The 27,922-nt window shown below is 43.6% G+C and overlaps 1 protein-coding gene and 1 pseudogene across 1 annotated transcript; both read left to right on the top strand.

Annotated features, from left to right (window-relative positions):
• The first annotated feature begins 1,616 nt into the window (after positions 1 to 1,616).
• On the top strand, positions 1,617 to 16,986 carry LOC127217279 (zinc finger protein 709). Its single transcript, XM_051178217.1, has 5 exons — positions 1,617 to 1,674; positions 2,862 to 2,875; positions 14,029 to 14,155; positions 14,299 to 14,359; positions 15,129 to 16,986. Exons 1-5 carry the CDS (start codon positions 1,617 to 1,619, stop codon positions 16,282 to 16,284), a joined length of 1,416 nt encoding a protein of 471 aa, XP_051034174.1. The 3' UTR covers positions 16,285 to 16,986.
• LOC127217291 (uncharacterized) lies at positions 13,439 to 13,556 on the top strand (annotated as a pseudogene).
• Positions 16,987 to 27,922: the final 10,936 nt, after the last annotated feature.

Genomic DNA, 27,922 nt, shown 5'->3' with positions numbered 1-27,922 from the left:
AAGAGAGCAGTCCTGAATCCATCTCGTGGGACACTTTAAAAGTCATATGTTCACCCACTGTGAGATTAGGGAGGAGTCAGGGTATTCTCAAAAATAGGTCAAGGTCACAGTTGAGGAAGGGCAGGTTCGAGGAGACAGAAGGCAACTCAACTCTCACAGTAAATAGAAACTTTAAAAATGAGTACAGCATAATGGCTAGGCCAAGGTGGCACACGCCTTTAACTCTAGCACTCTAGGACTAGTCAAATGGATCTCTGTGAGTTCGAAGCCAGCCTGGTCTACATCGAGTTCCAGGACAGGCACTGAGAAACCCCGTCTCGAGTCGAGGGGAGAAAAAAAAAAAAAAAAAAAAAAAAAGGACAGTATAACAGCTACTGCCTTCAAAATGGAGTCAGGCAGCTTCCCCAATTCTATTGTCTTAAAGCCATGTGTGAGGAGTCTTCTTTGGTAACTACCTCAGCTCATCGAGACCTCTGTTTGCTTTTACATATTTCCAGACTACCTCCATCAATCCCTAACAGGAAACCTTATCATGCAGTTCTGCACAAAGAGAATACAGGATATGTCAAGAACACAGACCAAGCACATAGTGGCCTTGGGACTGATAACCACAGCCCTGGGAGGACGGGAAGTCGGCTGAAACCTTGACTCCCTCCAGGCTCTGGCCATAGTTCTGGACCTTGCCAAGTCTGTCCCTGGACAAGGACACAAAACTAGTGTTCCCTTTGTCTTGAATCTGGGCCTTTGAGAAAGCCTCAGATTGACCTGGCCCCCAACTGGTTTCATTGTAGCCCTCGGTAGCATTGAACTCCTAATCTTCCTGCTTCCATTTTCCAAACGCTGAGTGACAGGTTGTGTGTGCCATCACACCCAATTTTCTGTGAAAAAAAATTGGGCTCTGCTTGTGTCCTTTTTGGAGACAAGGTCTCCTGTGGCCCAGGCTGACCTCTCACCATGTAACCCAGGATAAACTGGAACTCCAGGCTTTACCTTCAGCCGGGTGCACAGGACCAACCAGATCAAGCCAGCTGTGGGATGCCTTTGGGCAGCAACCTGGCAGGGGCAGGACTGCTCTAGAATGCACTAGTTTCAGGACCTTACTGGAGGCATCAGATCACGGGTCCTGTCCATCAAGGATCAGAGACTTCGGGGAGCCAATCGGAATTGCGTATAAGCAGAGACGTCCAATCAGTAGCGGGCAGCTGCTCTTCCGGTACCGCCCTGTTCGGCTCTCACTCGCCTTGCCACAGCGCACACGGTCCTGGGTCGCAGCAGGCAGACCGCAGGGAGGGCGGAAACAAGCTATGGTGAGTGCGGCGTGGAGACGCGGGTCGGGGCTGGTGGGCGGAGGGGCTGCGGGCTCCGGCTTCGGCCGCTCGGGAGTTCCCGGAACTTGCTGAGCGTTTGCAGACCACGCTTTCGGAAGCATGCACCCGAACCGCAATGGAAAGGGACATCGCTATGCTGTGTGTTCAGGAATTCAAGTGGAAAGGGATGCGTAGAGCCCTCTCTAGGTTAATTACTCTTGGGGCTGGCTGCTTCTAGATATGTTAGTCTGATGTTTTCAATTATACTTATTTGTAGGGGTGGGCCGTTGGGGAGGTCTGAGTCCGGACATGCCTTCCACTTTGTGGATTCTGGAGATCGAATACAAGTCGTCAGGCTTCGCAACAAGTATCTGTTAAGCTGAACCATCGCGCAGGTCCCTTTCAGTTTCGCTTATTTTCTCTAAAGATGTATTTGCTTATGTGCATATTCATAAACCTGATGAGATCTTGTCCCTAGGATGAGAGAAAGGGAACATAAAAATATTTCTCCCCTGGGCTGTCCCAGACTCACAACCGTCTGTAATGAGCTCTGATGCTGTTTTCTGGCTTACAAGTATATATGCAGACAGCACTCGAACATTAAAAAAACAGTCCTTGACCCCAACATAAAAATTGCAACTTCTTGGAATAATTTCCCTTTAGGTGCTGTAGGTTTCTTTTCCCCATTACACCACAAACAAGAGGGGTGTAATCCTGACTGGCCAGCATTGTTTCAAAACCTGTATCTGAAGACAGGTTTTGTGGCAGCTGACTGACTACTTAAGAGAAACAAGGCTAGAGAGACCATTCAGTGGTTAAGGGCACTGTGTTCAATTCTCAGCAACCACATGGTGGCTCACAACCATCTAGAATGAGTTCAGTGCCCTCTTCTGGCTTGCAGGCAGAATGCTATAATAAATTTAAAAAAAAAAAAAGAAACAGGGACTCAGGAACAGAAGGGAGAGCAATCATAATACATACAGCCCATGTTAACGGGGAAAAAAACAACTCTCATCCCAAAGGTCAACAAAAACGCATAGTTTACTCTGAATCCATATATGAGTGGCCATGGCCAGGACCCCAAACACTCCTCACACGCTGTTTCACTGTGGAAGTGGTTGCATGAATGTTGACAGATCTCTGAGCTGGAGAACAGACTGGTCTACAGTTCCAGGACACCAGTGGAACACAGGTTTGCAGCAAGTGGGAACTCAGTGCTGTGGGTCTCCGAAGCTTTGTCAAGTTTTTGATAGTCATGAGGATGTAGGCTTTCAGAGGGACAAAAACTATTTGTAATGTTGTGAATGGCCCATTGTGGGTGCTGGGAACTGAATCCAGGTCCTCTGGAAAGTGCTTATAAGCACTGAACCATCTCTCCAGCTCTTGCAGCCCTGGGACTCTGGATTAGGGTGGCCTAGGGATTAAAGGTGTGGTCACCTCTCCGATCTGCAGTCACTTTGGCCTCAGAATCTTTAACGTGAGCCCTCGCTCGCTCTCCCTCTCTCCCTGCTTTTCCTCCTTCTCCCTCCTTTTTCCTTCTGTCCTGTGCCCCAGACCACCCCAGTCAGGTATGGGGGTCCTGGAACAAGAGTCCTTAAAGCTAGGTGGGTAAGGATTTGGCAGTGACAAACAGAAACAAACACAGGCAGCTTGAGTCTGAGTGTATTTTGCAGCATTCAAGCAAGGCTTTTTATCATATGAAACAGATATTAATTTTCTCAGATATGTTTAGTGAACCAAACCTGGATAGGCAGATACCATCATTGCCACTTGGCACAGTAAAGCACAAAACCATCTAAGGCTAACTGCATATTTCCTAGATCAGGTTAATAAATTTTTATGGTCAGTTATTGTTTAACATCTATTATCTAGTTCTTGTGACTCTTCAAAATATAAATTAGAGCTATTTTAATTCTTTATTAAAAGCTTTCTTTACCAAACACTGAAGCCCACTTCCGATGACACACATACAGCCATACACACAGGAGTTTTATATTGGGAAATTTATCATAATACTATTTTGTGTGTTTATAAATGGTTTATAAAGTAAAGCACTGGTTTTCCCAGTGAGAAGATCATGGCTAGTGATCCCATCTCAAGGGATGGTTTCTTATCTCTTTCTCTTGCTTAAAATCTCAGCGTAGGCTATCAGGAACATCTTGCAAATATGACAACAGAATAGAAGATCAAACAGAAATTGCCAGGAGATCTACGGTTCAATATTTTGATTCAGGCAAGAGATCCACAGCGGTTCCAGGAGACCTCCCTCTTTTAAAGTTATTGCCTCAATCTGTGGAACTTGTCACACAGAATCTACGGGGGTTGGTGTGGCAGTCCTGCTCTCTGTCTTGGGAACTTCAGTTCTCAAGGAGTTACCAGAAAACTGATAACCAAACCCTAGGAAATTCTAGTCCTCCTTAGAACCCCCGATGCCCGGCCCTGAAACCTCTAAACTTGCCAACAGGCACTGTCTGTGGCTCACACTTTGTTGGACTGAAAGCTGAGAAGCCTCAGCTACCTTCCCTCTGCATGTTCTTAGAGTGACTGTATGGAGGGACTGTGTGGCCTCAGGCTGGGATGGGTTAAAGTTTTCAACCTTCAAAAGAGAAACTTTGTTGTTTGGTGGGGGTTGGGGGGATTTTTTGGTCCGACCTAAACTCCTCTCCCCATTGAAGGAGTAGCAAAAGTGCTTCTACCTTCTGAGGTAGAAGCTGCCCTATAATTATAGGCACACAAACCCCATTCCCTCCCTTGCCTACTGAACCTCTTCATTTCAATTGTGATATCTTTGTGTGACAGTCTGTATGTTTGTGTGTGTGCCTGAGTGCAGGTGTCTGCAGAGGCCAGAGTTGTCAGGTCCACTGCAGCTGGTGTTTGAAACAGCCCCTTCTTGTCTTCCTTTGTATGTGGGTACCAGGTGTGGTGGCACAGGCCTGTGGTTCCCATTACTGGGAAGGAAAGGCAGGAAGAATTCAAGGCCAGACCCAGCTGTTAGCTTCTAGGTTCAGGCTTAGGTATATGAGACCCCATCTTAAATGGTGACTCATGGCTGTCTGAAACTCCAGTCCCAAAGGATGGTAGCACCTTCTGGCCTCTGCAGGTACCAAGCATGTACATGCCACCTAGACATACGTGCAGGCAAACACCCAGACACATAAAATTTGTTAAAAAGGGAAAAAGCAGATTCTATCTAGTAAGTCAGGCATAGTGGTGTGTCCCTGAATCCCTAGCACTTGGGGATCAGAGGCCAGATAATTAAATTCAGGGGCAACCTCAAAACACAGGGAAAAAGCAATTGTTCATTGCCTACACCTGTAATCTCCCTACTAGGGAAGTAGAAGGAAGAGGATAGGGAGTTCAGGGCCAGCCTGGGCTACATTGATTTATTGGAAGGGGTGTAGGGGTGTAAGGGAAGGGAACCCGTACTGAGGTTGGCTGGACTTTGTGTGTGTGTGTGTCTGTGTGTGAATAGGACGGGAGGGCCCACACTGAGGTTAGACAGATGACGGGTGTGTATGCCTGGTGCCAAAAGGACATTGGGCTCTGTCAGGAGCAGTCTTTGTGGGGTTGTAATCAGAGCCAGCCGCTCAGCCCCAAGTCGGGGAATGTGGATGAGAGAAAGGCTAGCTATAGACGATAAAGACAGAGAGACAGAATAAAGGTCAGTATTAAAATCTGAAATGCCACGTTTATTTTTCAACACTCTTATATACCTTATTCAAAAGGGGAACACAGTATCAGGTATATGGAAGGAACAAACTTTTCTTCCTCGCTTAATTCTAAGGGTTCAACTTCTTGTTCCCTAGCCTTGAGGTCAGGAGTAGGCACACCTCAGATTCAGGTCTGTTGTTATTTAGACTAAAATAGCCAAACATCCTTCTGTAGGCACACCTTTGACCTTTAGGTCTTATGACTTGCTGACAGCTTTGAACTCCTTGCACCAGGATGGAGTGCAGCCATCTTTACGGGCACCCATAGAACTCCTTGGAACTTGACAGATGATTTTGTGGGGGCAAGAGCAGCAAGTGCGTGTAACCACTGAACTATGTTCCAGCCCTTTTCTTCCATGTATAAATGTTTGCCTGTGTGTGTATGTGTGTGCCATGCACATGCCTGGTGCCCTCCCACCTCCCCCACTCCACCCCCCACCCCGGTCCAGAAGAGCGGATCCCCTGGAATTGGATCTACAGATGGTCATGAGCTGTCATGTGGGTTCTGGGACCCAAACCTGGGTTCTAGAAGAGCAGTCTACATTCTTCATTGCTGAGCTATCTCTTCTGCCCCTTTCTTCCTTTCCCTTCCTTCCTCTTTCCTGTCTATGGTTTGCTTTTATATTATGTGTGGTTGTTTGGCCTATATGTGTACATGTACACCACATGCGTGTCTGATACCAGCAGAGGTCAGAAGAGCGCTGAACCCTCTGGATCTGGAGTGCGGATGTGGATTGATGGGTGCTGGGAATCAAACTCAGGTCCTCCAAAAGAACAAGTGATCACTAACTGCCGAGCCATCTCTCCCACCCACCTACACCCTTTTTACACTAAGTCTTGTCAGGGGACCACGGTGGCAAGCACTTTTACCTGCTGAACCATCTCATCAGCCTCAGGTGTATAGCGCAGGGTTTCACTTTGATGTCAGGTCTTGGATATCAGGTACCACTGGGGCCAAGCAAGAAATTCGTCCACCTTGAGAATGTGGGCTCCCCTGTGAACTGGAGTGGTACTAGCAGCTTTCCTGGGTTGATTTACTCTGTTGAATCTTGCTAATGTGAATTCTGTTTCAGCCAAGTGGGTGAGAATTTTTATACTAGTCAGACATTATAGCTCATGCCTATAACCTCAGGATTCAGAGGCTGAGGTGGGAGGATTTGGGGTTTAAAGCTAGACTGGAGGTCGGGCATTGGTGGGGCACACCTTTAATCCCAGCTCTAGGGAGGCAGCAGGTAGATTTCTGTGAGTTCAAGGCCAGCCTGGTCTACAGAGCGAGTTCCAGGACAGGCTCCAAAGCCACAGAGAAACCCTGTCTCAAAAAACAAAAACAAAAAAGGCCAGCCTGGGCTACATAGTAAATTCTAGGACAGTTTGAACTGCATAATGAATTCTATTTCATGGTATGATGTAAGATCTTGGTTTTATTGGATCGTTGGTGAGTAGAACTGGAGTAAACAGGGGCTCTTGCTGCTTGGGCTGGCCCTGAACCTTCATTCTTCCTATTACCTCTATTTGTATCCATTTCAATATATCATTTCTTTATTAGAATTGGTTAATTACAGCCAAGTTATTAAATGTGTAGCTCTGAAATTGTTCATGATATTCCTTTGTGGTCTCTTTAACTTCCATTAGATTATTATCACTGGGTCCTCTTATCACAGATTGGTAATTTCTAGATTGTCTTGTGCATTTTATTTATTTGCATGTGCACATGTGTATAGATATATGCACGTGTGCCATAAACTGCATGTGAGGGTCAGACATTCAGAAATTAGTTCTCTCCTATGGTGGAGCCCAGGGATTGAACTCAGGTCATCAGGCTTGGCTGCAAGCACTTGACCTCATCCACATTCTCTTTTTTAGTTTGACAAGTTGAATTTTATCAAATCCCATTCATCTTTTCAAAGAACAGGCTTTTCCTTTTGTTATTTTCCTGAGTTTAATTTCTCATGGTTTAAAAGATTTTGTGTGTGAGATACATGAGTGCATTGTCAAGGAAGGCAAAAAGAGGGCGCTGGGTCCTCTGAAGCCAGGATTATAAGTAGTCGTGATCCATCCGGTCTGAGTGCTGGGAATTTCCTTGGGGCCTCTGGAAGAAGAGCAAGTGCCTCAGCAACAGAACCACCCCTTACCCGCTACTAACCACTCCCACCCCGTGTAATCTGATACCATGTTAAAAACATACCTGTAAGAGTTTGCATTTCGTGGACAGCTGACTGCATTCACATGATGTTCCTGGTCGTTTTCTCAAGAGTCTACAGTTTAATTAGTGCTAAAATGCATGGATCTCCTTACATTCCTTTTCTTATTTTTACTTATCTTTTAAGGGATTTGGGGTTAATTTTGGCTTCGTTCCCATTTGCAGTTTGTGATGGTGGGGATGTCACCTCTGCAGGAACTTGAAGGAGCTGGTCATCTTTGAAATGGTTTTTTATTTGTGTTCCATTGCGTGCAGTGGGATGGCAGGCTGTGCCAACAAAGCCTGGCTTCTATTTCTTCTTTACCATCTTTGTTGAATGAGTGGTTCTTTGTTTATTTTTGGTTTGGTTTTGGTTTTTCCAGACAGGGTTTCTCTCTGTAGCCCTTGCTGTCTTGAAACTCACTTTGTAGACCAGGCTGGCCTCGAACTCAAGAGATCTGACTGCCTCTGCTTCCCAAGTGCACCACTATAAGGGTACGGTTTTTCCGCCCACCGCTGCGCCCCAATTAATGCACAGAGACTCTGTATTTGATATTATACTATTGGCAGCGGAGCTGGCTGCCTCTTACTGCTCTCTCCAGACTCTCCATCCTGGCTCCTCCTTACTACTTCCTCTTTCCTCCTTGTCTCCTAGTCCCTCCTATCTTCCTTTCCTATTGGCCAACAGTGCTTTATTATTAACCAGTATGAGAAACATATTTACATAATGGCATCCCCCATCACACCACTACTGTCTGGCAATTGTGTGAGTTTTTGTTTTAGGATTGCATGTCTGTGTGTAGTTGTTTTTCATGTGTACCTGTGTACCATGTGCCTGCAGTGCACATAGATCTGAAGAGGGCATCAGATCCCCAGGAACTGGAGTTACAGATTGCAGTGACCATGTGCATGCTGGGGATTGAACCTGGGTCCTCTGCTCTTAACCACTGGGCCACTTCTCCACCGCCAGTAATGTCACTTTAATGATGATGGTGATTGTTGGGTGTGGGGTGCAAATGTGCATGGCAGACATGTGGGCATAAAAGAACAACTTACAGGGGTCCGTTCTCTCCAGGCTTCAAACTCAGGTATGGATTTGTACAAACCAGTCAGGTCCTGTGTGAATCTCCCGTTATTTACGCTGGTGGAATTTCTTCCCAATTTCAGATCAGAGGTTGGGGGCAATCTTGGAAATTCCTGTGAACTCCTTCAGCACTCCAGACAATAGCACTGTTCAGTCAAGGCCACAGACCCTGTGTAGGAGATGTTAAGGTCCAGTTAGATGGCTCAGCGGTGGAAGGTGCTTGTTGCCAGCCAGCTCTTGTGACCTCTGAGCCCTGAGGGCCACATGGTAGAACAGAACTGCTTCTTGTAAGCACCCACACTTAATAGGTTACCTGATGGCAGCCAGGAAGACAGAGGCTGTGACAATTTTCCTGAGAGCAATCAAACTTTTTATACTTTTAAAAAGTGTTTCTTTACCCTGCAGGCCAGAAGAGGGCACCAGATCTCATTACAGATGGAATCATCAAGTGGTTAGTGGGAATTGAACTCAGGACCTCTGAAAGAGCACTCAAAGCTCCTAACCACTGAGCCATCTCTCCAGCCCTTAACACTTACCAGAAACAAAATATAGTGGCAGTTGCCAGGATACAGTGATGTTTGTAAACTTTACACAAGATGAATATCTAAGACATTCTATTGGCAAATTTCCTGAAAAGGCTTGGCAGTGTATACAGGAGCATTGCCAGTTTTCAATATTTTCACAGCAGCATAAAGTAGAAAAGCAAATATTATAATTTTTATGAGGAATATAAATCCAAGGAATTAATCCAATTTTTGTAGAGGGTTCTTTTAGCATTTTATTATTTTTGACAGAAACCAAAATCCACATGATGTATAATAAAAGCAAGAAGAAACAATTTTTTTAAAGCTCTTTAAAGCAGTAGTAACAAGCCAGGTTGTGGTGGCACACACCTTTAATCCCAGCACTCAGAGGCTGAGGCAGGTGGATCTCTGAGTTTGAGGCCAGCCTGCTCTACAGAGCAAAGGCATTCCAGGACAAGCTCCAAAGCTACACAGTAACAAATTTTTTGACCTAAATTTGGACTGTTGGTCACTTCTCATTCTTTTTCTTGTTATACAGAGTGACTGCCAATAGTTGAGGACCACTTGCCCTTCCAGGGCCACACAGCCAGAGAGCATGTATCAGAACAGACTCCTTTCTTTCGAAGGGGACAGATGGCACTGTGGCTTGCAGGGCTAGCGTCCTCATGCCAGTTGCTTAACAATAGCCATTCCTGTGCCAACCCCCATCAACCACAGGTTGATCTACCGGAAGAGATAAGAAGCAGAGTCTTGCTATGTCTGTCTCATCAGGACCCTCTCTAGTTTTAGAAAGCTCCTCTGTCTTTCTTCTAGAATCTGGAAGCTTATACCATGCTTACAGCATCAGTGCTGATTTTCTGTAAGGCTAACCCTAACCTACCTGTGCTGTCCCTGGGCATCACTGTACATGTCTTCTCCTGGTGACATCTCAAGCTACAGGTACCTTATTCTGTTGATTTCTTTCTTTTATTTTTTAAGATTTATTTATTATGTATACTGTTCTGCCTACATGCCAGAAGAAGGCACCAGATCAAATTATAGATGGTTGTGAGGGAATTGAATTCATGACCTAGAAGAGCAGCCAGTGCTTTTAACCTCTGAGCCATCCCTTCCAGCCCTATTCTTTTGATTTCTAAGGTGTCAATTTCTTTGACATCTGAATAAGTCAGTCTGCCACAGTAAATATTCACCCCCAGTAAGACAAACTTTTGCAGTTGTTTTTCCTTCCAACTAGGGATTGAACTGAAGTCAATCTCACTGGCCCTGCGGAATTAAAATGTTAGTAAGTCTCCTTTGAAATTAAGCACATTGCCATCATTTCTCCTAGACTAGTGTAAAAAGTAGCAAAACTAGAAAAGATGTCTTTGGTTTTTGAGACAGGGTTTCTCAGTATTGCTTAGGAGCCTGTCCTGGAACTCACTCTGTAGACCAGGCTGGCCTCAAACTCATGGAGATCCACCTGCCTCTGCCTCCCAAGTGCTAATATTGTCTTATTAATTCTGTACTGAGAAAATAGTAGAGTTGAGTAAAGCTTTCCTAATTGTCTCAGTCTTGAATAAGTAAACAGAGCAGTTAGTGTTTACATAACCATTTAAATCTTTAATTTTTTAAATAAATGTACCATCTGAGTTCCTTTGTTTTACATTCTATCCAGTTTCCCCTTCCTCCTCTCCCAGTGCCCCACCCTCAATCCTGTCCTCCATTTCTATTCAGAAAAGGGCAATCCTCTAATGGATAGCAACAAAACATGGTGTATCAAGTTGCACCAAGATTAAGCACCTTGCCTTATATTAAGGCTGAGCAAAGTGGCCCAGTATGAGGAAAAAGTGGTATCCTGACCTCCACATGTTCATACATATGAAACAGACACATACAAGTAAAAAAATTTAAACTATGAATAAATCCTGGCTTTGTACTCAGTAAACTGGAAACATCACATTTAGTCCCCCCCCCATTTTTGTCACATAAAAAGGGCCCTGTGCAAACCTCTTCACTATCTTTATTCACATTATCATCAGTGAGGCTACTACCTGGCTTTTATAAAACACATGTAAGCCAGGTGGTGATTGATGGCACCTTTAGAGCCAGCACTCAGGAGGTGGAGGACAGCCAGGGCTACACAGAGAAACCCTGTCTTGAAACTGCCCCCCCCCAAAATACACACACACACACAAAGAACTTGAGGCTAAGGACATAAAGATTATTAATTAAACTGAATGTAGCAAATTAGATTATTCCATGTAAAACTTCAAAAGCTATAAGAAAATAAAATGGTTTTTGGTTTTTTGAGACAGGATTTCTCTAGCTTTTGGAGCCTATGCTAGCACTCACTCTTAGACCAGGCTGGCCTCAAACTCCGAGATCTGCCTGCCTCTGCCTCCCAAGTGCTGGGATTAAAGGTGTATGTCACTACTGCCTGGCAAAAATGTGAACAGATTTTTGCTAAGATCCTCCAGTCAAAGGAAAGAATAGCTTCCCCAGAAACCGAATCAAGGAGAGACATTGTGAAGGGAGTGTGTGGTCTGTACTGACCACACACAGGCTTGCTTAAAACTTAAGTCTTCAATGAAAATGGATATACAATTCCTAACTTGTCCTGAGTTAACTAGGATCAGGCTTTTCTTTCGCTCTACTGGGAAAACAAAATCCTTTGTGTCTTCTGTGTCTTGGACACAATGCATCCTGACTTGGGAGTTAATTCTCTTATGGAGGATGAGGAACCTCCCCAACAACTTCAGTAACAGATGAAGTGAGGCAGTTACGAAAAGAAGCTTCCATGCTATGAGGAACTACACATAATGGGTTAGGGGAACAGGAAATTGGAGCCGGAGGTAGTGGAGCAAACTCAGCACATAGAGGAGGAAACCCCTCAAGCTCCTCACAGACAGGCACTGGACCCTGTATCTTCAGACTCTGAATTTTCTTATCCCTGTCTTAGTAGACTTTTTCTGATCACTTCCATTTTTAACTTTAACTGTCATTTTTATCTATTACTGTTATTTCTTTCCAAAGCGGAAAACCATCTCTAGGCATTTTCTCTGGTCCCTTTGTACCTAATTCTCCCAGAATTCCTCTTTGTAACTGGGACCACTGTCTGGGATCTAAGGAATGTCTTTGGAGGGAGAAGGCTGAAGTTCACTATGAACTCCAGGATTTCATCAACTGATTTTTCTTGTTTGTTTTTTCAAGACAAGGTTTCTCTGTATTGATTTGGAACCTGTCCTAGAACTATCTTTTGTAGACCAGGCTAGCCTCTAGATCTGCCTGCCTCTGACTCCCGAGTGCTGGGAATAAAGGCAAGTACCACCACCACCTGGCCCATCAACTGTTTGTTTTGTTTTGTTTTTCAAGACAGGGTTTCTCTGGTTTTAGAGGCTATCCTGGAACTGGCTCTTGTAGACCTGGCTGGTCTCGAACTCATAGAGCTCCACCTGACTCTGCCTTCCAAGTGCTGGGAATAAAGGCGAGCACCACCCAGCCCATCAACTGATTTTGCACTACATTTTATTTAACTCCTTCCTCCAACAACAAAGTTCAACAACAAATGTTGATCCTTCAATCCTGCATGTTCCACCAATGAATGAATACCCCTGTCTTTTTATACTGTTCATACATGATTCCCAGGATTCCTCACATTTGACATTTTTTTCTTGAATACCCTTTTGTTGTTGTTTTTCAGACAGGGTTTCTCTGTGTAGCTTTGTAGTCTGTCCTGGAACTTGCTCTGTAGACCAGGCTGGCCTCAAACTCACAGAGATCTGCCTGCCTCTGCCTCCTGAATGTCATTGGGATTAAAGGCGTGTACTACCACCACCCTTTGAATACCCATATTTCTGGTTCCTGTTCCTGGTATTAACTGCAAGCTTACTTACCAGGCCAAGGTCACCTGATATGACCATAAGAAATTAAACTAGGCTGGTTGAAGAGGCCACAGCGTGACTGAGGCTGTGACTATTTTATTGAGAGCGGTCTTTTTATACCTTTATCAGAAGCAAGCTATAGTGGTAATTGCCAGGATCAATATAAAGGTGAATGTGTAAGACCAATTGTCCTGTCATACTTCCATGCTTCATTGACGTCTAAGGGAACATACAGAGAAACGCAAAGCAGTCTGAACACTTCACTCCCTGAGGAAGGAAGTGCATTGCTTTCTGAGGAACTGAGAGGTGCATTTGCCCCAGGAGCCATGGGCTATAACCTGAAAAAACTATGATGCATGTCTCTCAAGGCAGCTAGGCCAGGCCAACTCCATGGTTCCCCATTCTCTGACCTCCACTTTGTATCCCCAGTACATACATACATACATACATACATACATACACACACACAGTTTGTTTGTTTGTTTGTTTGTTTGTTTGTTTTTTAATGTTTGGAGTAATCCACACTATATATGTCATTGCTTGTACTTGCCGATGAGAGGCTGCCCCTTCTATGTATCTGTCCTAATTAGCTGTAACTGTCAACTTGACCAGCTTAGAGTCTTCTGAGCTAGCAGTGTTCCTCCATAGTTTCTGTCCGAAAATCCTGCTTGAGTCTGTGACCTGGAAGTACAAGTCAAGTAAATTCTATCTCAGTTACTTTTCTGTTACTGTGAAGAGACACAGTGATTAAGGCAACTTATACAGAAAGCACTTGTGTATTATGAAAGGAGAGAGGGCTAGCACTCCCTTGACAAGGATGGAAGAGGCCCTTGAGCCTAACAAAGACAGGAAGGAAGGATGGACTTAATTAAGGGCTTGCTTACAGATTTTCATAGGGTGAGTCTGTGACCATCATTGCAGGTAGCATGGTATCAGACAGGCAGGCAGACATAGTACTGGAGTTGTAGCTGAGAGCTACAAGCATGAAACAAAACAGCACACTGGGAATGGCATGTGCTTTAAAAGCCCACCCCCAGTGGCACACTTCCAACAAGGACATGCCTGAATGCTTCCTAAAAAGTTCTAACATTGAAGTATATGAGTCAGTGGGGGCATTCTCATTCAAACAACAACATATTCTTTCTTCACCAGTTGCTTTTGGTCAGAGTGTCTCATCAAAGCAACAGAAATCAAACTAGAACACTGTTGCTTGAAATCACAGTTGCAATGTGGGAGGAAATGTACACAGTTGGTCTGATTACAAGTCCTAGAACTGATTGAAGCATTATCCTCTCAGCCTGGTATCAAGAATAAAACCCTTCAGCTGCTTATCTCCTTAGTAGTGACATTCCCATTTATTTCAGGAAACAGTGACCTTTGAGGATGTGGCCGTGAACTTCAGTGAGGAAGAGTGGGCCTTGCTGGACATTGTCCAGAAGAATCTTTACAGAGATGTGATGCAGGAAACCTACAGGAACCTGACTTCCATAGGTGAGTCTGTTGCTTTGTTGAGTGCTGAATCAGAATGAAGATGGGTGCGGTCAGTCAGCCAAGCCTGACCTCTTGCACTAAGCATCTAATGATTATGTGATACTTTTTTTTTTTTTTTTAATTGTTCTGTGTCTATATTTTAGAAACAGAATGGGAACAGTGGGATTTAGAAGCTTACTACAGAAGTCTAAAGAGAAATCTCAGGTAATGAATGTCCACAAAGGAATAGCTGTGTCCCTCAAGAAAACCATTGGATGTCAGGAAAATATTAAAAAGAGCACAAATTCAAACTTCATTCTTTTAAGAACATTCTTTTAAAATCAATCTCCCTAAGCTCTGAAAATGGATGCTTGTGAAACTATGGATATTTCAGGTTTGCAAAAATACTTTATATAAAAGCAGTATTAAGACATTCCAGCTGGTACCGAGCAGAGGCGGGTGGATCTCTGTGAGTTCTAGGCCAGCATGGTCTACAGAGCTAGTTCGAGGACAGGCTCCAAAGCAATACAGAGAAACCCTGCCTTGAACCCCCACACACACACAAAATATATATATATAGTAAAAATTTTAAGGTAATAACTAGATCGTAATGACAGAAGCTATGGCCTAGCCATCTTAACAGACCCTTGAATCTGCCTATGTGAAAACTGGGGTCAGGTAGAGTGACACTAGCTTTGCAACATCTTAGAACCTGTGTGCTTTATTGCCCCCAGAGCTAGTCTCTGTGGGTGTCTAGAGGAAGCTTCAGCTGCTAGTCTCTGCACACACTCAGACTGAATGATTTGCCATTGTCATTCACCTGGCTGTGCCCATGTCAGCAATATACATTCACTCGGGATTTTACCTCCTTTCCATACTTTCTTGTCTGCCCACACTTTGGGGCATGAATGTTCCCAACGTAAATCTCACCCACTAGTTAGTATGCAATTGTTAATGAGCAAACTCTTAAGGTTGTATTTCTTATTTTTTACAGAATCCAAGTGATAAAGAGAGACCGTGAACTTACAGACAATGGCCAGCGTAGAGAATCTGTAGCCCAGAATCCCTTTGGTATCACCAACAAAACACCTGAACCCACACTTTCTGCACATCACATCAGTCAGTTATCCCTAAAGAGGCACGTTACATTCAACTCTAAACAAAGACCATGTGACTACCAGAAGTATGTAAAGAAATACTGTGAATGCAAAGCATGTGGTAAAATCTTTATGTGTCCTATCTCCCTTAAAAACCATGAAAAGCTCCACACTGGAGAGAAACCTTACAAATGTTTGCATTGTGAGAAAGCATTTAGTTATCGCTACTGTGCTGAAAGGCACATGCTAACTCACAGTGCAGACAGGCATAAATGCAAGGTGTGTGGGGAAACATGTCCTAGTGCTGAAGCCCTTCGGGCACATAAAATCATTCACTCTGAAGAGATACCTAAATGTAAGGACTGTGGGAGAATGTTCTGGACTTCCAGTTCCCTTGAGGTCCATAAGAGGCTTCATACAACAGAAAAACTTTATGAATGTAAACACTGTGGGAAGACGTTCAAGAGTTACTGTTCCTTTCAACTACACAAAAGAAGTCACACTGGGGAGAAGCCTTACGAATGTAAGCAGTGTGGGAAAACCTTCAGACATTCCAGCCATGTTCAAGCACATAAGAGAATTCATACTGGAGAGAAACCCTATGAATGTAAGCAGTGCGGAAAGACCTTTACTTCTGGCCATTGTGCAAGAAGACATTTAGGGACACACAGTGGAGCCTGGCCTTACAAATGTGAGGTATGTGGAAAAGCTTACCCTTATGTTTATTCACTTCGAAACCATGAAAAATCCCATGCCAAAGAGAAACTTCATGAATGTACACAGTGTGGGAGAGCCTTTAAATATGTTGCTTCCTTACGAAACCATTTGACCACTCACACTGGAGAGAAGCCATATGAATGTAAGGAGTGTGGGAAAGCCTTCAGCTGTTCAAGTTACATGCAGAATCACATGAGAACACACAATAGACAGTCCTATAAATGTGAAGAATGTGGTAGGGCATTCTCTTACTCCAAAAGTCTTCGTAGACACATGAATATACACAGTCACTTGGTGGATGGCAAGTATGAGTTAGAAGGGATTGAGTATAAGTAGAAGAGCTCCACACATTCAAGTTCCTCATAGGTAAGAATGAGCCTATGAGTATAGTATGTGTTGGAAAGTCTGCATTGGTTTCAGAAGTGTGTGCCGTAGTTTATGTCAGCCCTGTAAGTGGAAAGCATTGTGAGGAAGTATTTTGGCACTGAGAACTTGGTGGAAATGAATACTAACTGAAAGCTTTTTGCCCATCCTTGTTAGCACACGAGGGAAGAAATCTATCCCTGTTAGCTGTATGGGAAATTCTTGTCTTGAATGTCAGCAGTGTGGGAAAGTCTTCAATAAGCTCTACTGCAGACCCAGACTCTGTAAATGGAGGAGTACTTGGATTCTTCCAATGTTAACATTTCCAAACCCCCAAATCTCATAAAACCTGCTGATTCCAATGCTCCCCAGAAGCCACAATTCTGATAGTGTCCTGAGGTCTTTCTCAGTAGCTCACTGATAGTGTCAGTATACTGTGGATTTCCAATTCTTTTTTTTTTTTTTTGGTTTGTTTGTGTTTCAAGACGGGCCTTCTGTTGGTATTTTGGTTTAGTTATACATGTTTAATCAACAGTTTTTCAGTGATTTTGTGATTAATGGACCAATAAAAAGATGACTTTGTAAATGTCCAGATTTTGTTATATGCCTCAGCTAGTTATGGCTGTACCCTATCATTTATGTATTCCATATTTGTTTTCTAATAAAAAATGTCTTTTTCCAGCACAAAGTTTACTCAGTCATTTGTACTATAAAGTAGAACCACTTTTCATGCTTATCACATCTGTTATTGGGGGTGAAGGAGCAGTATGACAGTGTGAGTTCAGGTACCTTCAGAGTCCAGAAGAGGGCCTTGGATCCCCTCGAACTGATCTTATAGATGGTTCTGTGTTCTCTCTCCAGTACTCTGTTCCTGGGGAATGTTTTCACTTGGGTGTAATGACGTCTCAGGTGTGCATCATTGACTCCAACACTGCCATTCATCGGTGTTGCTTTGAAAACTGACTCTCCTTGTGGGAGCCATTGAGTGTCTTTGTGGCCCTGCTCTCTGTTCCCCAGCATTGCAAACATGTTAAATGACTGGGTTTCACTTAAGCTCAAGAGGATACTGTAATTCAAAGTGCAATGAATTTTCTGAATGGAATGACTTTGGTGTGGGCATTCCAGAACCAGCCCTTGGTGCTTCTGTGGTAGTTTGCTGGCAATTTAACTTGCACAAGATGTAGGCAATGGTATGAGGGAGGGGGCTTTCAATTTGCGGAGTTGAAGTGTCTGTAAACAGGTACCTGCTGTGTGTGTCTGATAGTGTATGCACCACAGCATGCATGTGGAGGTCAAGGTTGTAGGAGTCAGTTCTACCAGATGGGCCCCAGGGATTCTCTGGGGTCGCCAGGCCTGGACACAAGTGATCCTACTGGCTGAGGCATCTAACCAACTCTATTAATGTAGGAAACTTTAGTCATCGTAAGAATTGCAATTTCACAATGATATGTGAGAACTTACAAAAAGTTAGACTTTTCCAACAACTCCCTTCCAAAATGTTTCATCTAGTATGCTGTCAAAGAAGGTGTAAGAAGATGGAGGAGCTAGACAGATAGATGGCAATGTTGCTTGTGTATGCACTCAGGTGTGTGCTAGTACCCAAGGGTTCCGAAAGGTTCCAGTCAGTCCTCTGCGTCCGGAATTACAGGCAGTTGTGAGACATTGAAAATGGGTACTAGCAACTAAACTCAAATCTTCTGCAAGAGCATGAAGCAATGTTAATCTCACTCCCTCACATGAAGCATGCACACAATCCGGCAAACCTAGTGCTAGCTTTTTTTTTTTTTTTTTTTTTTTTATGTGAAATGATACAAGTTTAGTGGGCTGGAGAGAGCTCAATCAGTAAAATGCTTGCCATGCAAATATCAGGACCTGAGTTCAATTTTTAGAATTCACATAAAATTTAGACCCACAGACCTACATGTAAGCAAAACACCGGTACACATAAAGATTTTAAAAGCTGGGTATAGTGGTACACACTTGTAATCCCAGCTCTGAGGTAGGGAAAGTAGTACCTCTCAGGAGCACATTGCCAAAGGACTTCTTATCCTACCGCAAAGACATGTGCACATCCGCTGTTCTATTCATGAAGGCCGGGAAATGGAACAAAGGCCAGCAATTTCGGAGTGAAGAATGAAAATGGGGGATATATGCACAATGGAATATTAGTCAGCTGTAAAGAGAAATGAAATGTAATCTGCAGGAACATGGAAGCAACTGTAAAATAGTATTTGAAGCAGTTTAACAAATGCCACATTTTCTGTCCTATGTGGATTTTTAATTTATTTTTCTGGGAGTTGGATGAGTTTTGCCTACACATGTATATTCACCATTGGTGTGCCTGGTACCTGCAGAGGTCAAAATTGAGCAGTGAATCCCCTGGGGCTGGAGTTCAAGGCAGTTCTGAGCCACCATGTGCAAGGTATGGAGCCCATGTCCTCTGCAAAAACAGCAACTGCACTTAACCACTGGAGCTTCCCACCCACCCGTTCATATGCAGATTTTTAGCTTGTGGTTTGTAATATATGCATTTCTAGCAGGAGTTGGGGAGGGTGCTGGGAAAGGACCCATCAGAGGAGGGGAAATACCTTTCAATAGAAAATGACCCTCTAGCTAACTCTCAGGAAACATTAGCGATGCTACATTTCAAACCAAAGCCATGGTTTACTGGACTAGTATGTGACCACTTATGATAGATTCTGATCTAACGGCTGGGTTTGGTAAATAAAGGCACTTGCTGCCAAGTCTGAGGACCCATTCCCCTAGAGCCATGTGGTGGGAGGAGAGAGCCAACCTCTGAAAGTTGTCCTCTGACCTCCACACACTTCATGTGGTACATGCATGCCAACACATAGTCCATCAATAAATACAGCAAATTAATTTATCACGTTCCCTGATTGTGTTCTGTCAGGAATTGCTGTGCAAATGTACTCCCAGACATTGCTTATTTGGGTCCACACATTTGGTTGTTTCCATTGAGCTGCTTTTTTAAATTTTGGTTCACCTCTCATTAGTTTTTATTCTGTAAATGTAAATATTTTACTAAAAATAGTAAGAGGATAGAGAGATGCTCTGTGGCTGAAGACTGTGCTGTGCCAGCATGAGGACCTGAGTTCAGAATCCCAGCACCCACACAAAAGTCAAGTCACAGTTTAAGCAACCATCGACCTCTCAAAAAATAAAGAGCCAGCTGGTAGGGGCACATTCCTTTGATCCCAGAGGAAGGAGGATCTCTGAGAGTTTCAGACCAGCATGGTCTACAGAGGGAGTTCCATGACAGCCAGGGCTGCACAGAGAGACCCTGTCTCAAAAAACAACAACAAAAAGTTCTGAAAAATAGGTGATAGTAATATAAATACAATAAAAATAAAAAAGATAAATGAAATAAGTAATAAAAGAAATAAAGTGAGCAACTGAAAACAAGTAGAGATCAACCTCTGAATTACACACACAAGCACACGTGCAAATACCTGTATGTGCATATGCACACAATACACATATACAAAAATAATAAAATACAACTTAAAAATGGGGAGGGGCCTGATTTCAAAGGACCTTTCCCCTTGGAATGACCCTCATCAATATGTGCTATCCTATCTATATGATACACACACAGGACAGGTAGCGTCCTATGACATCATTCATGCCTGCAAAGAGAATTTCAGAGATGTGAAGGAGTGGCCATCCACATTTCAGAGGGACTTTGCAAGTCTCAGGTGTCTGGTGTAGGGTATGAGAACATGGTATATGTGCCTGGGGGGGGCTCACACGCCACCACTGTGACCACTGAGACATTCAAGGCTGCAAAGAAGCTTTGCAGCAGCAGGGAAAACATCTCAAATGGTCTGAACCCCCAAGCAGCTCTGCACAAGCAATTTATTATTACACAAAAGCTATTTTTAGAGTAAGTCTGCCGCAGACTGCTCAGTGGGCAACGGGTCTGCCTGGAGACCAAAACTCAGATGACCAGGTCAGGCGTGGCTTCGGTGTGACAGATACAAACACACTTGAGGAGGTTTGTAACTGCTGCAATTTTTACTTTAGAGTATTGGGTTTTTATGCAGAAAGTTTAAGGAACAGATCTTTGGCCACAGTTTAAAAATTTACAGACAGTCTATAGAAATGTCAGCAATTCCCTTGAAGCATGAGATCATAAAAACATCTAAGTGCATAACCAGAAACCTCTTTTTATTTTGGCCTGCCTGTAGTCAGCATACCAGAGATTTGGTTTACTGAGTTTAGAGAAAGTCATTGTCTCTGATCAATAAACTTTTAACAGCATTGATAAGAACTCTTGTACTGTTTTACTGATTTTAGAGAATAGGCATTGTCTCTGATCAGTAAACTTTTAACAGTACTGTTTCAGGGGCCCTAAGATCCCAAGTTAGAGTTTTGTAGTAAATCCCACAGCAGCTTTGCTGCGGGTGGGCTATTTTCAGGCAGGGTCACATTGTGGGCAAGTTCCTACAGCTTCAACTCTATTAATTTATCAGGTCTTGGGCTGACATCTGGAGTCTCAACTGGTGCCGTGGGTTTTGTAACTGAGGGCACAGAGGACAACATCTGCTGATCACTAGTCTGCATTTTTTTTTTCAGTTCCTGAAACTATATCTAAGTGTTCTCCAAGCTTTTCTGAACTAACAGTGGAGCTACAGCCCAAACCACCCATGATCAAAAGCATTATTGTTATCATAGCACAAAATACACCCAGTATCCATTTCAATCAGCCAGCCAAGCAAGCACCTGCAGGGACCTGGCCACTTCTTCCCAGGAGGTATAACCATGTGTGGTGCGAACCTCTGGACAGGTAGCCATTCTAGATTCTTCTCAGCCATTGCTACACTGTCCCCACTGGGGCTGGTGTGGCATAAGTCAAGCTTCTCATTCTGGAGCCTCTGATATGATCTGTGTGTGCTGCCTAAAGGACGATAATGACCAACAAACTTGCCAGTCCTTATTGTGCACTGTTTGAAGTATCCAATAATACAAAAAGTTCAGGTTTGCCAGGAATGTGTTGTGATTAAAGTCAAGGGAAGGCCATAAAGCTCCTCCAGAAAAATAGCTCCATAAATCTCATAAAACAACTACTGATCAGATACAAAAGATTTCCTCAGGGCTTAGGTGTGCCTAAAAACAATCCCAACACCCCAGCGTTCATGACAGATACAATGGTTTTGGAAATTTTCCCACTATAACATGAAGAAGGCCCCTGGAGTCTGTGAACTGTATGAGTTCTGGGAATTGAACTGGATCATGCTTGGCAGCCAGCACCTTTACTTGCTCAGCCATCTCTACTCTACATCCCTGCTCACACCCCTTGATGCTCCTCAGACCAGAGTTTGTGCTTGCAGCTTGGAGGAGAAGGATGCAGTCAGGGTTCCATGGCTAAGCAGTCTGCACGAAGATGCAAAGGACCCCTTTAAAAGAAAGACCCTGCCCACTTACACTCTTTCTTGATATTCCCCTGGGTCAGACAGGACTTTTCCTGTCTCCCTCTTCTCTTCTGTCCTCTCTCTGTCTCTCTTTACCTCTCTTCTCTTTCCTTTCTCCCCTTCCCATTCTAACAAAACTTCTCACTTAAGCTCTGACTGCCTGGCATGCTTGTCCCTCTGCCTTGGTCACCCTTGCCTGCCATGGAATCCGACAAGGTCCCCTCAAGTATTATCATAACAATATGACTACTGTGTTTTTGGGTTTTGTTTGTTTGTTTTGTTTTTTGTGGGATTTGTTTGCTTCTGTAATTTATTTGTGCCAATACCCAAATGGCATGGACTGTATGTCAATCATTGCTGCTTGACAAAGCTCCAGCATTTCAACATTGCAGACACAATTCTCTGGCACCTTTGAACTTTTTAACGATTCTCACTGTGTTACAAGAGTTCCTTTATCCTTTTTCCTTTGGGAAATTTTGTGCAGACTTTGAAGGGTGAGAATGTATAAAATGGTGGCCTCTTTAAACAAAACAGATCTTTGGAAAAAAATCCCCACCACCAAGGAAAGAAATTCCAATGTGCCATCCTGAATACACCAAGAACAGGAAAGTTAGAGAGTTACTGGACACACCTTACCCAAGGATGAAAAGCTAACAACCCAGATCCACAGCCTGGGGCTATTAAGTGCAAGAAGAGTTCAGTTAATGAGTATAGAGAAGTCAGAATGGTACAGTATAATGGGAAAAGAGTACTCTTACGACATCAAGACCTTCCCTTTTGGGAGTTTATGAGGGAACACACACCAAGACTAATACACAAAGAACACAATTAGGAAACCGCTCAGCGCAAACAATGTGCCATGCCCCTTGAGGAAAGAAAATTGCTCTTAAACAGAGTGTCTGGTCCCCAGGGAAATCCTTTTCCCAAGGGTAGGCATTTGGATAAGAGCCTCTATTCTCTCAGGGGCTTCAGGGAAGTCCCTACTTGCCAAAGCAGTCATTCTCTTCATCTTTGGCAGGAGAAAATTGTGGTCCTTCTATCAATGTAACAGGGTGCCCAGTGGAGTTACTGAACCTTTGAGAACAGCAGGCATTTAGATACTTGCTGAACTTACAGCTTTTGTCTCAGGGGGAGGGGGGGAATTGCTATAATGAAGTTAATGGTCATTTTCTGTCCTGAATCACTGAGTCTGCTTTCAACTTTGCCTGAGGCTAAACTATTGAGTACAAATGGTGTATTCCTTTTTCAATAAAGCACTGGCAGCTCTTGGGATTGTGTACTTCCCTCTGCAGACCCAAACACCACCCCCACCCACCCCCACCTGCCAAAGCAGGTCTTGGGCACCCAAAGATTGTTTTGAGTCCTCTTTGTTGAGTCAGGTTCACGGAGCCCCAGACCAACCCTAGGACCAGACAATTCTGATGCAAATGCAAAGGTTTCTCTTTATTGTTCAAGTTGGCCAGCTTGGATCTCACTCCAGGGCAGCGCAGGGGTGGGGGTGGGGGTGGGGGAGATGAGATGCCAACCAGCCACAAAGGGAAGCTCTTAAAGGGGAAGACCACAAGGTTGAAGCATGGTTACTTAAGGTCATACAAAGTACAGAGTAAAGCAGTAACTATATATTTTAAGCAAGATACATCTGAGTAAGATCAGACAGGGCATGGGGTTGCAGGGTTACAGAGTCACAGGGTCTGTACGTTATCTCCTGGGCTGAGTGATCTTTACAACAACCAGGGGACCTTTATGACCAGCAACCTTCTCTGGGAGGGAGCTCAGGTGCCAGCCATGGCGCTCCTGATTTAAGGAGTTAAATTTTCCTTTACCATTAGAAATTCCCTTTCTCTGTATAGATTTAGGACCCAAGTTTTTAAACTTTTATTAATTTTAATTTTTGGTCCATCAGTCTTAACCACTTACTTATCTTGGCAGAACAAACCAGTTTTTGCTTGTTTGCAAAGATATTAAAGGACTTCTTGCAGGATTATTATACCCTATAAAACTCCTTCCTCAACCCCCTTCTCATGGCGGTTTCAAATTTGGCTCAGAGATTGTAGTCCTGCTAGCAGCTAATCAATAAATCTTTTAATTATAACTGGATTGAGTCTATGTTCTTTTCCAAAAGGTCACAAATTCTATAACAGGAACAACTTGCAGCAAGAGGTTCTTTCCTTACACCATGTGGGTCCCAGGGACTGAACTCAGGTCACTGGCAAGCACCTTTACCCACTGAGCCATCTTACCACCCGATAGACATTTCCTAAGTAATTGGCACTACACCCACTTCTCTGCATTGTGTATCAGGAAGGCTGTAGTTCTAACCCCAGCTAAGGGACCATCTCTGGGGACACCTGTCAGAGATCGTAACTGGACCACCAAGGCAGGTGATGAGGTGAATGATTATGTCACCATTTGCAACCCTCAAGGACATAGTCCAGCCAGTCCCTTCTGCTTCAGCCTTGCATTCTTTCTACAGAGACCCCTCTACAGATGGCTCTGGGGATGGCTATGCAGTGACCAGGTCTCCTTACCTCTGGAGAGAACCAAGTTCAGGGTGACAACACAGAAAAAGATTGGCCTCAGAGAACACCACCCAACCACTGACGGTCCTGTCCTGGGGTTTCCGTCTCTATTGCCCTGGAAGCAGCAAGTCAGACTCCTCCTTAGAGAGACACACACTCTTTCCCTAAGAGGCTGGGGCCAGCTGTCAGCCATGCCTGCCTCCATGCTATTCTGACTTCCTATTGAATTTGAATGCTGAAGACTCTCCAGGCTAGATGAATAAGCCTGCTCAGGGCTGGGAAGATGGCTCAGTTGATTAACTGCTTGAGGAACTTAGTTTGATCTCAAGAATCCACATAAAACATTGGACATGGGCCTAATGAGACAGCTGGGCTCAGTGGGTGTGGTGGTGTGTTAGTTTGGGATTCTATTGCTGCATTGAAACACCATGACCAAAAAGGGATGAAAGGGTTTAATTTGGCTTACATTTCCATATCACTGTTTCTCATCGAAGGCAGCCAGGACAGGAACTCACAGAAAGCAGGAACCTGGAGGCAGGAGCTGATGCTTGGTTTGTTCTGCCTGCTTTCTTATGGAACCCAGGAGCACCAGCCCAGGAATAGAACCACCCACAATGTTCTGGACCCTCCCCTATCAATCCCTAACTAAGAAAATGCTCTACAGGCTTACCTACAGCCTGATCTAAAGAGGGATTTTTCTCAACTGAAGTGACTTTAGTTTATGTCCAGTTGACACACAAAACTAGCCAGCACAGGTGGTTTGAATGACTAATAGGCTCACACACTTGAATGCTTGGTCACTAGAGAGGGGAACTTTTTTAAAAAACATTTCAAGGATTAGGAGGTATGCCCTTGCTGGAGGAAGATTTGTGTCATTGGAAGTGGGCTTTGAAGTTTCAAAAGTCCAAACCAGACCCAACAGCTTTCTCTCAGCCTGTGGACCAGGATGTAAAAGCTCTCAGCCACTGCTCCAGTGCTAAGTTTGCCACCATTTTTCCCACCATGATGATAATGGACTAAACCTCTGAAAGTGTAAGCCATCCAATTAAATGTTTTCTTATATAAGAGTGACCTTGGCAAAGGACAATAAGACAAAACACCAACCTACAGAATGGGAAAGATCTTCACCAACCCCACATCTGACAGAGGGCTGATCTCCAAAATATATAAAGAATTCAAGAAACTAGACATCAAAACACCAAAAAATTCAATTAAAAATGAGGTACAGATTTAAACAGACAATTCTCAACAGAAGAATCTCAAATTGCCAAGATACACTTAAAGAAATGTTCACCATCCTTAGCTATCACAGAAATGCAAATCAAAATGACTCTGAGATACCATCTTACACCTCTCAGAAGGGCTAAGATTGAAAACAGTAATGACAGTTTATGTTGGAGAGGATGTGGATTAAGGGCAACATTCCACTACTGATGGGAGTGCAAACTTGTACAGTCACTTTGGAAATCAATATGAAAATTTCTCAGAAAACTGGGAATCAGTCTACCTCAAGAACCAGCTATACCACTCTTGGGCATATACCCAAAGGATTCTCAATCATAGGACAAGGACACTTGCTAAACTATGTTCACAGCATCTTTGTTTGTAATAGCCAGAACCTGGAAACAACCTAGATGCTCCTGAACCAAAGAATTGATAAAGAAAATATGGTGCATTTACACAATGGAGTACTACTCAGCAGTAAAAAACAGCAACATCATAAAATTTGCAGGCAAATGGATAGAACTAGAAAAAAATAAATCATCCTGAGTGAGGTAATTCAGACCCAAAAAAGGCAAACATGGTGGATAATCACTCATAAGTAGATGTTAGCTGTACAGTAAAGAATAACCAGGCTACAAACCACAGCCCAGAGAAGCTAGGTAACAAGGAGGACTCTAAAAAAGACACATGGATTTCGCTGGGATGAGGAAGTAGATGAGATCTCCCAGGTGAACTGAAGACAGGGTGGATGGGAGGATAGGCACTTGAGGGATCAGGTTGGGCAAGTTGGGGTGGGACAGAGTGGGAGAATAATGAAAGAGATATCTTGATGGGGGAGTATTTGGGGGTTAGGCAGAAATCTAGCACCAGGAAAACTTCCAGGAATCCACAAGGATGACCGCAGCTAAGACTCTTGGCAATAGTGGAGAGGGTGTCTGAACTGGTGACTGTTCTGATTGGTGACTTCCATAATTATCATCAGATAGCCTTCATCCAAAACAATGATGGAAGCATATGCAGAGATCCACATCCAAGCACTGGGCCAAGCTCCAGGGGTCCAGTTAAAAAGAAGTTGGAGAGGTTGTATGACCCGGGGGTCAAGGTCATGATGGAGGAACCCACAGAGACAGCTGACCTAAGATCGTGGGAGCTCATGGACTCTGGACCTACAGCTAGAGAGCCTTCATGGGATGACCTAGGCCCTCTGCATGTGAATGACAGTTGTGTAGCGTGGTGTGTTTGTGGGGCTCCTAGCAGTAGGATCAGGACCTGTCCCTGGCACTTAAGCTAGCTTTTGGGAACCTATTATCCATGTTGGGATGCCTCAGCTTGGTCCCCCCAAGCTTTGTTGACTCCCATGGGAGGTTCCTTTTTGAATGGAGACAGAGGAGGAGGTGGATACAGGAGAGATGGGAAATAGGGGAAGGGAATGGGAGGAGAGCAGGGAAGGGAAATTGTGATTGGTATATAAAATAAATTAAAAAAGCTAGTAATAAAAAAATGTTAAAGCCGGGCAGTGGTGGCGCAAACCTTTAATCCCAGCACTTGGAAGGCAAAGGCAGTCAAATCTCAGTGAGTTTGAGACCAGTCTGGTCTACAAAGTGAGTTCTAGGACTGTTACACAGAAAACCTGTGTCAAAAAACCAACAACTAAATTAATACATTTAAAAAAAGAGTTGCCTTGGTCATTGCACCAACCCCTGTAGATTCTGCGTGACAAGTTCCACAGATTGAGGCAATAACTTCAAAAGAGGGAGGTATCCTGGAACCGTTGTGGATCTCTTGCCTGAATCAAAATATTGAACCATAGATCTCCTGGCAATTTCTGTTTGATCTTCTATTCTGTTGTCATATTTGCAAGATGTTCCTGATAGCCTATGCTGAGATTTTAAGCAAGAGAAATAGATAAGAAACCATCCCTTGAGATGGGGTCACTAGCCATGATTTTATCTCTGAGAAAACCAGTGCTTTACTTTATAAGCCATTTACAAAAGTATAAAAATAGTATTATGATAAAAACTTTCCCAATAATAAAATTTCATATGACTGTACATGTGTCAACAGAAGTGGGCTTAAGTGTATGGTGAAGAAAGCTCTTAATAAAAAATTAAAATAGCTTAACTTCACACTTTGAAGATTCATAAGAATTAGGTAGTAGATGTTAAACAATAACTGACCATAAAAATTTATTAACCTGATCTAGGAAATATGCAGTTAGCCTTAGATGGTTTTGTGCTTTACTGTGCCAAATGACAATGATGGTATCTGTCCTATCCAGGTTTGGTTCACTAAACATATCTGAGAAAATTAATATCTGTTTCATATGATAAAAAGCCTTGCTTGAATGCTGCAAAATACACTCAGACTCAAACTGCCTCTGTGTTTGTTTCTGTTTGTCACCACCAAATCCTTACCCACCTGGTCTTAATAGACCCT

This window comes from Phodopus roborovskii, unplaced genomic scaffold (assembly GCF_943737965.1).
Source record: "Phodopus roborovskii unplaced genomic scaffold, PHOROB, whole genome shotgun sequence".
Lineage (NCBI taxonomy): Eukaryota > Metazoa > Chordata > Mammalia > Rodentia > Cricetidae > Phodopus > Phodopus roborovskii.
Note: the sequence above shows the minus strand (reverse complement) of the source record. Positions and strands in the feature narration are given on the sequence as shown.

Bases quoted from the DNA above. Each gene is read 5' to 3' on its own strand.
- LOC127217279 (XM_051178217.1), top strand. From the start codon at position 1,617: ATGCCTTCCACTTTGTGGATTCTGGAGATCGAATACAAGTCGTCAGGC. The intron at 14,156-14,298 runs GTGAGTCTGTTG...TCTATATTTTAG, and splicing joins CAGGAACCTGACTTCCATAG to AAACAGAATGGGAACAGTGG. The intron at 14,360-15,128 runs GTAATGAATGTC...TATTTTTTACAG, and splicing joins AGTCTAAAGAGAAATCTCAG to AATCCAAGTGATAAAGAGAG.